The 9,357-nt window shown below is 41.0% G+C and overlaps 1 protein-coding gene across 1 annotated transcript; it reads right to left on the bottom strand.

The window, feature by feature from the left end:
- Positions 1–1,783: 1,783 nt before the first annotated feature.
- LOC124286320 (alpha-amylase-like) lies at positions 1,784–8,687 on the bottom strand. Its single transcript, XM_046722681.1, has 8 exons — positions 8,597–8,687; positions 8,181–8,317; positions 5,710–5,861; positions 5,134–5,468; positions 4,287–4,467; positions 3,664–3,948; positions 2,686–3,041; positions 1,784–1,888 (listed from the first exon to the last, which is right to left on the bottom strand). Exons 1-8 carry the CDS (start codon positions 8,634–8,636, stop codon positions 1,851–1,853), a joined length of 1,524 nt encoding a protein of 507 aa, XP_046578637.1. The 5' UTR covers positions 8,637–8,687; the 3' UTR covers positions 1,784–1,850.
- Between the last annotated feature and the right edge of the window lie 670 nt (positions 8,688–9,357).

The raw sequence follows: 9,357 nt of genomic DNA, 5'->3' as shown, positions 1-9,357 counted from the left end.
CTATTTTCTTTCTGTTCCCCAACGATGCGGTTCTTGAAGGGTATTTTGAATAATCTACATGAGTCAAAGTTTTGGAGTTACTTCTTACTCTTTCGTGATGGAGTAACTCGTACACGTCGTGTTCAACAAAATATAGAAATTCATAATTACCCCAAAAAGCTTTGACTCATGCTATGATGGAGGAAAATTTGCCGTCTTCCTTTAGAATTCCGCACCGCAAACTATACAAACATTGTGCAAACATTTCCATATGACGTCAACTTGTTGCTAGGGTCACTGAGTGTGCTCAAAGTACTCTAAGGGACCGTTCATAATTTATGGCTGGGGGGTGGGGGTGGTGGGTGATGATGATTTTTATGGAGAAGCATGTACAAAGTGGATGACCCCTCTAAAATGTATGTACATAATAAGTGACCTCCCTGCATGTTATGTACAAAATCAATGCCCCCCCCCCCCTTCCCATAATTTCTAAGCATAATTTTAAACAAAATTTGTATGTACAAATTGCTGACACCCCCCAGTACGTATGTACAAAATTGCTGACCCCACTAGCTCCCCAGAACAAAACAGGTGACCCCCTTAACCCCCCCTCTCTCTCAGCCTTAAATTTTGAACAGTCCCTAACTAATCTTTGATCTCCATACCCATTGTCACTGAACAATCCCAGCGATGTTGAGACTCTTGTCATCTATTTGCTATTTCGCTTATGTATCGGTAGACGCGTTTTAGTCTTAATGCGCGACTGAGGAAAAATGGCCATTACTTGGATTCCCTGACCGCGCTTTACCAAAAGATGTTAAAGGATGGTCCTTGTCGTTACCATTCGCTCTGCATTAAGGGGGTTAAACACGGACTGGTAGGTATACTGTGTATGAATTGGGGCCCGCGTAATCAACTATAGGACCGGCATAAGTCCCGACGACATCAACGGCCACGCACACAAACATGCACATCACAACGACATGTACCGCACACATAATTATTTCCCACACCTAAGTGGCAATAGCTTTCAAAGCGACGCTAATTCTCACTTTACCCCACACGGTGTTAATGTATGTTACAAAAGGCAAGTCGTAGCACGAACAGGCAGCCCCATTCTTATGTGACAGTTGAGAATTGTTTATCAGTGGCAGCATAGGAATGAAGCGTTAGTAAAATACCGACTGTTGCCGTGGACGGTTGTAATTACGTGTTCCCTGTGATGTTTATTGACAAAGAGGGGGAGACAATGTGGTGACAGTTTATGGAAGGCTGGCTGTATGAAATCAATTTGAGAACGACTCGGGAAATTTAATGACCTGACTACGTCATCCATCCATAAATACACTTGGGAATACGCTATCATAGTTAAGCACAAACGTTATTTTAGACCGATTCGGTTAGATCGCTGACTTGTGAGCTTGCCATTTGATGCGTCTTACTGACGGTGAGGGTAGCATGGGATTCACCCTCCAATAGTACAAAAATTGTATTTGAAAATATGATCCAAAATATGACATTTGTTGTATCTTACCTATTTGTCAAAGAAAGATACCAATTAAACCCCATTACGAAATCAAGTATATAGAAACATCCGTTTCATGACATTTGACAGTGATACAATTCTGAATATTGGTAAATGTGCCGCACTAGAACTTGGTACTTATTGCTGTTTAGATTGTGGAAACATATTTAGAATATGTTGGTATATTATGCTGTAATCTTATGCGGTCTTTCACTAATTTACAATGAACGTGTATCGAACACATTTCTGTGTAAACAATTGAACACATAACTTTGCCACTTTATGAAAAAATAGTTTATTCATGTCCGTGCGTTGCCAGGCAAGATTACGCCACCTGTCCTGGGTTCTAACCAATACGCTTTTCCGGGGAGCCCTTCTTGGCACCTGAAAAGGGAATAACAAACAAATGAGTAATATAGATGTCACCGTTAGTGTCGTTTACCGACCCATGTATTGATGATAAGCATTGACCAGCAGTATCTGGTAGTCTATTGGTTAAATATCTTTCACTTGTTACTCCTCAGTGGTAGAATGTGAAATACCCATTGGAGGCGTCAACCACTGTGATACTGCTGGACGATTGCTAAAATGTGTGTTTAAAAGGTGTACACCTTGCATAGAGGCCAGGGTCCCGTTTCACAAAGCTCTCGTAGCGCTACGACTATCGTAAGTCAATGTTACAGTATAGGAAGTACGAATCTTACGAGAAAAGTTACGAGATCTTAGGCTTACGAGAACTTTGTGAAACGGGGCCCAGGTCACAAATCAGTTAAAGATAAGCAACGTTGGACGCGGAGAGTTTTAGGATGGGTGTCCGTATCTAGCAGCTTGACTTCTGAGGGTTTCTAAGTTCCCCACAATGAAGCACAAATGACACATGTGGTCTCACCCTAGGCAAGTTACTTTGTTTCATACATTGCCTCTGTTCACACAGCTGTAAATGGGTAGCTGGTGGGATACGTCATATGACTGTTAACCTTTTAGCACACTTGCAGCTTGGGTTATCTGGGACAATAATGTGTTAGCGCCTTGAGCTAGCACAAGTGCCTGGAAACAGGGGCTTTATAGATAGCAGTTCATATTAATGTACTTGCCCCTAAATTGCTTTGACAAAATGAGACAAAAATGGTCATTTCCTTTTAAAAACATAGACACAAAACACTGAATGTATATAATCTTACCGACATGAATGGCCACCATTGGATCCTGGTCAGAGCTGCCAATATGAATCGAAGCATGGCCACTTCCGTCAACGTTAATTGTCTTGCCAGTACAACTGCCATTCTCAAGGTTGCCGGAAATGACATCACAATAGCTTCCAGACGGAAGTCCAGTGTTGAGAGTTTTGGAAAGGTCATATCCCTCAAGGTTGAAGGCAATAAAGGCCTTGTTTCCTCTGGAAAATGCTATCTGATAGTCTGAACCAGCCCACCAGTTTGATAACCCGGAGTAACCTGCGATGTTCCTGAAGGCAACCATGTTGTACATCTGGCGCCATCGGTGCTCACAGGTCCAGCCGTTACCACAGGACATGCCACTGAAAAACAGAAAAATGGAGCCTAGATACAAACATAAGGCACAAAATGTTGGTAAAGATCAACGTTATGGAATCTTACCTATATCAAATCTCGGGTGGCCCAGTCGTCCAGTCACTGAGAAGAGTTTCTGTGATTGCGGGTTTTGAATCCCAGTTCGACCAAAATATACTTCTGGATGTGTCAGCAGCATACAAGTGGTCGTGGGTTTCACAGATTTGGTGAACGTTATCCTCCACGTGACACGCTCTTGAGAAATCTGGAACTTCTTTGAGTGGCATTTCCGAAGCTGGTATAATATTGACAATCTATGGATAACAAACTTCTTTTATTTCGTGACTGCCACGTTTCGATACAGATTCTTGTACCGTTGTCAAGCAATAATGACACCGATACAAGAATCTGTATCGATCTATGTTGTTATCCAGAAAGTTTGTCAACAATGTAAATCTGGAACACTGTTCACAGCGGTGTGAAACCCAACTCACACACTACTATATCAGTTCTACATTTTCTGTAAAATTTAATACATTTATGCTTGAGGTTTACCTATGCTTACACAAGTGAAAGGTATCGACAATAAGAAACATACTGTGTATTATGGGTCCTGGGAGGTATACTTACTTGATGGTGACTGACTTGGTACTCATGTCGCCGTTCTGAGGGGGTCCTTGGTCCGAGCTACCGAAGTTATACGAGCTCATCACCCTGGGAAAACCATATGGATGGGCCAACATGAAGGCTGTAGCCAGCTTATAAGGACGGGGCTCAGAGTGGGTAAGAACGCCTCCTCCGCCACCATGGCCCCGCTGGTTGTCATGGTTATCGATGAAGACAAGTGAATCATCAGAACTCAGCATTCCCCAAGCTGATCCCCAGTTGGATAAAAACTTCATGGGGTTTTGCTTTCTGGAATTAGAAACATCAATTATTTCAGTAATGAGAGATGCTTACACAGAATTAAGAATACAATTAATACAATTAATGATAGCCTTCCTATCATTTTGAAACCTTTAGAGTTTCGTATTGTTATCTTTATTGCCTGGTTGAATTTTGCATGGTGGCGCCCCTTACATCCCCGTCCTATCTCGACTTGAATCTCAGGGAATAATCTTGGAACGGAACAAAAGGTTTCTGGAAAGGGACAGAGCTTCCATTGATCATCAATGCGATATAAATGTGGAACCACATTAGACAGCACTTATAAAACCTGTTATGAATGAACCATGGTCCAATAGGTTATTTACCTGAAGACTTGAGCCAACTTGACTCCAAAAATGAAGTTGGTGACCCTGCCAGTGCCAAGGTACTGATCTCCCTTGATCGGCTCACCGCCCATGTCGATTACCTCCTGATAGACGAAAGGCTTGCCGCCTCCAACGTCAGAACGGACATTCTTTACCCTCCCGAAGATGGCAGACAAGTCACCTGCAACAGGCGTAACATGATATTTTATGCGTAAAGTCTTTATGTCAAAAAGTGGCATTTACTTAGTCTATTTTGAAGGTATTTATCCTTCATAACATTTGGTTAAATGACCACATTCGTAACATATGTTATATTTGGGATTACACTTTCTCAGTAAAGTACAGATTCTAGTAAAACAAAAAAGTACTAGAATCTGTACTTTACTGAGAAAGTGTAATCCCAAATATAACATGTGTTACATTTCGCCACTTTCTAAAATGACATTGTGTATTTCATACCACATTCGTACACTGATGGCTGATCTTAACTGAATTGTCCATTATATAGAACAAACTTTATGGATAACAACTTCTTTTTATTCGTGAGTGCAACGTTTCGATACAGTTTCTTGTACCGTTGTCAAGCCTGTTTGTTGTCATTATGCTTGACAACGGTACAAGAATCTGTATCGAAACGTCGCACTCAAGAATAAAAAGAAGTTGTTATCCATAAAGTTTGTTCTATATTGTACTTCCCAACTTCTAAAAGGCCACTCAAAGAAATTGTCCATTATGTCTGAGGGCAGTATGTCTGGAAGTACTCATTGTGTGCTCACAAAGACGTTGCAAACACCTAAGCAGAATGTTTCATGAGTCCCTCTTTCACCAAATGTAACAATTGGCCTACCTGGCCACATATGCTTGGCAGCGTCGACTCTGAACCCAGCAACTCCGATGTCGATCAAATGGTTGAGGTATCCGGCAATCTTGCCTCTCACGTAATCTTTGCCGGCTTTCAGATCCAGTAAACCGACCAGACGGCAGTTCCTCACCTCCTCTGCATTGTTGTAGTTGTGAATGGTCATGTCGCCAGTGTGGCAGTTGGAGCCGTCGTTGAAGTCAGTGGGACCGAATGGGACGCCAGGGAACTGCAGACTGTTGGCATCGTACGAGGATCCAGCTGTGCCCTGACCTGTGCCTCCAACACCGGTCATGTGATTGATCACAGTGTCCGCATAGATTCTAACAAAAATGGTACAACATAAAATAGCTTTGTTAATGTGTGCGTGCGTTCATTAAAATGTGATTCAAAGTTTCAGGTTCTCATCTTATTTACTGAGCCTCACATCAGCTTCTTACCTTTTTGGTTGAGGCAAATATATACAAAAGCGACCTGATTGCACTTGGCTCACTCACTCACTCACTCACTCACTCATTATAAGTAACCAATCCCTGAGCCTGTTTGTTAATGTGTCAATCTCACCTGACCCCGGCTTTGTTGCACCTGGACACCATATCACTCAGATCCTGCTCTGAACCACTTCTCGTCTGGAGTTTGTAGCTGACGGGCTGGTACCTCTCCCACCACGGTCGTCTGGGATTTGTAACTATACGGTTCTCATTGGGGGGAGATATCTGTAGGGAGTGACCATATTGTTAACCTCAACAAATATCTGTTCTTTGACCACAAGGTTCCCCCCAAAGTGTCCAATTTCAATGTAAAAGATGTATTTTGATTACTAAAATAAAGAGTTGGGACAGTCGTTAATGTCTGTGCGACCGAATGTTGACGTTTGGTCAAGAAACAGAGACTACCTGTTGATCAATATTTTGAAAGAAACTTTACGTGTGACGTAACGTGTGGCTGTGTATTCCCAATGGAAAGACACTCCTTAATGTCGTGAACATTACACTGCGTGTCTTGTTTTCAAAAGAGAGGTAGAGGAAGGCAAAGGATCCTGGGCCCCGTTCCTCAAAGCGATCGTATCGCTAAGATGATCGTAACTCCCATACTTTAACATAGACTTACGACTGTCGTAGCGCTACGATCGCTTTAAGGAACGGGGCCCCGGGCATTCGTAGGATCAAAACTGATTTAATTATTTGAAAAAAGATAATTAACAAACTGCAACGAAATGGAAATTAATTAATTCAACTAATTGTTTAACCTAGAAAGATAATCAAACACTTTCGTTGATAATTGTACGATAGTCTAACCTTATAAGCTAAGCAATTAAGGCCTGGAAGGATCAAAGCTAATTGATTAGATAGATGATAAGAATAAAAGTAAATGCAGTCAAGTGCTTGGGCTGCATTTAGAAGTTGGCGAGATTTTATGTAATGAGTGTAGCGGGAGAATTTTCTGAAAAATCCATTTCTTCACCGATTTCGTTGAAATTTGAAATATAAGTTACTCGTAACATATAAAAACAATATACGGTTGCAAAATTTAGATTTTTTTTTTTAAATTATTGTCCAAACAATGATTCGAACCCATGTGATCTATCTCCAGATTTTCACCCACAGTGCAATATAAAGCATGACAAGAATCCCGGAAAAGAATATAGGAACACTTGCACTTTCGTGTGTTCCCATGAGTTTATATCAGTGCACTGGCGTTACTTCACATGCTTAACAATCGATGCACGATGGCGTGGTATTTTAATATTCAATCACTTGAAACTATACCTGCTATGTTAAACCATGATGTACAAACGAGTAATTCCGCGCGTCCGGTTAATTCTGCGCAGCTGCAATAGCGTACTTCCGTATAGAAGGTAAACATCGTCTGCTACCACATTTACGCTTGAAATCGGGACATTTCTACAAGGGATTGGCTTTTAATCACTAAAGGTAAGTAAATAACAGTAATTGACAGATAAATTGACAGTTTTATGTAAATTCGTTTTCTTCAGACTTTTAAACCTTTTTCTTCATTATTCATAATTGGATTTAATATGAAACACTCTTCCTTACATTGATGAAGTGATTTTTAAAAAATAATCTGGCCCTAATACGCTTCCCTTCTTCGGATCTCCAGCTGGATGTTATGCGCATCAGTTGCTGCGCAGAATTACTTGACAGCAAGCGATGTCGTCAGAACGCCGGTAAGGTCAACCGTATAGAATAATGCAACGTTAGAATCATATAGTCGTCAATAAAACTTATATTTCTAGGTAAATATGATGCATACCAGCATGTTTAGTCACGTAAACCACAAAAATAAGAGACGTTAGTTGCCGTGTTGCGATCGATATGCTTAGGTGCGCGGAATTACCGGATGGCATTGTATTGGTCTTTTAATTGGTATATGATACCAAACACCGTTGTGTCGAACAAGACTGCGTCGATCTTGTGGTTGTCTCGAAGTAAAAACTTGGTCCCTGGGCATTCCTTTTTTAGCATCAGTTTGTATGTTGTATCAAACGTCGGATAACTCGAAGTATTTACGCTGGTCCCCTCAACTTCAAAACAAGGGTGTTTTTAAATAAAATACTTTATCATTAGGAAACATGTTTGTGACTAACTCTAACACGTTTGTCAAAACAGTTAATGCTGTAAATGTTACTGAAGTTGCAAGGTGATGTTACTAATTAGTAGCAATATGTCTTCATCCGCTATGGTGATGTTACTAATTAGTAGCCATATGTCATCATCCACTATGGCGATGTTACTAATTAGTAACCATGTCTTCATCCGCTATGGTGATGTTACTAATTAGTAGCCATATGTCATCATCCGCTATGGCGATGTTACAAATTAGTAGCCATGTCTTCATCCGCTATGGTGATGTTACTAATTAGTAGCCATATGTCTTCATCCGCTATGATGATGTTACTAATAAGTAGCCATATGTCTTCATCCGCTATGGTGATGTTACTAATAAGCAGCCATATGTCATCATCCGCTATGGTGATGTTACTAATAAGCAGCCATATGTCATCATCCACTCACCTGAACACCACAATAGCCATACGGTCCGAGGAACCTCTCACATTCCTGTGCAATGTCTGACCACGTCCACTCGAACAGATGGACAATAGCAGACCTCCCCCCGGCACAGTGGGGGTCACTGTACATCGACCCTAGGGCTGCGGGATAGAGCAGGATAGAGAGGTCTGTTAGACGTTAAACACGGGTGTGAAACAGATAATTACTGACATATCTCACCTGCAAGATTAATAACGGTATTTATTTGTGTAATTTCATCTTTTAACTACAGCTCTGGAACATTAGGTGAGTAACGACTGGCAAACTGAAATCTTTGCATTGCGACCTATAAGATCCGGCTTAGAATTGATCTTCAGCAACCCATAGATCGTTAGAGGAGACCACGGTCTCAAACATGTTGATATTAAAGTCAGGCTTACCCGTCGGCAGCAGGAACGACAGAAACAATATGGGAATCATGGCAGACTTTGCTACAATGACGTAGTTGGAGATAGTGTGTCTGTCTTTTATAGGCTGATAAACAGATAAGGCCAGCCTTGACATATGCTTCATACGATTTATTATAAGCATTGTTCTTGTCACCTTCATAAAGTTAAAAAAAATTCACCTTAACAATGCTTACGATGTATGGCGCCTACTGGAAAAGATTGTGTAATCTGGGTAGTAATTATGACTTGCGGTTATTTTATCAGCAGATTATTGTTTGAAGTTTTATACAGGTAGTTTTAACACTATACTAATAATTTTTTTACCGAAAAAGACGGTAATAATGTCACAATTACATTTGTGAATCGCTGATTGAACTAATTTTGTTGAGACCGGTGTCGGATGAGTCAATCGATCCTGTGAGCTTGTAGTTGACCTCAGATTCACTGGGCGGGGTCGGTCGTCAAAGGTTTTGGTCTGATGGTGCCTGTTCCCAAATATGCTTGTCACAGATTGAAACATTGAACATACTCACCACTACATGTCTGCCAGTTTCCAGCATGCCGATCGTCCGTTCGGCCTGGGCGCGTTCATACAAAAACTTTGATTGAAATCAAGTAAATCACAACTCAGTGGTAGTAGAAAATACAAGAATGACACATGTAATTTGCAACAGAGAGCAATCGACCTTTCTTGAAACTGTCAAAATGAGAAATGACACAGTATGCACGTGAGTAGAACGTGCAACTCAAGG

This window comes from Haliotis rubra, unplaced genomic scaffold, assembly GCF_003918875.1.
Source record: "Haliotis rubra isolate DU_JTF1 unplaced genomic scaffold, ASM391887v1 Scf38, whole genome shotgun sequence".
NCBI classification, from domain to species: Eukaryota; Metazoa; Mollusca; class Gastropoda; order Lepetellida; family Haliotidae; genus Haliotis; species Haliotis rubra.
Note: the sequence above shows the minus strand (reverse complement) of the source record. Positions and strands in the feature narration are given on the sequence as shown.

Coding starts and splice junctions, on each gene's coding strand:
- LOC124286320 (XM_046722681.1), bottom strand. CDS start 8,636: ATGATTCCCATATTGTTTCTGTCGTTCCTGCTGCCGACGG. Junction 4,468..5,133: donor TGCCAAGCATATGTGGCCAG/GTAGGCCAATTG, acceptor CGCCTGTTGCAG/GTGACTTGTCTGCCATCTTC. Junction 3,949..4,286: donor AAGTTGGCTCAAGTCTTCAG/GTAAATAACCTA, acceptor TTCTAATTCCAG/AAAGCAAAACCCCATGAAGT.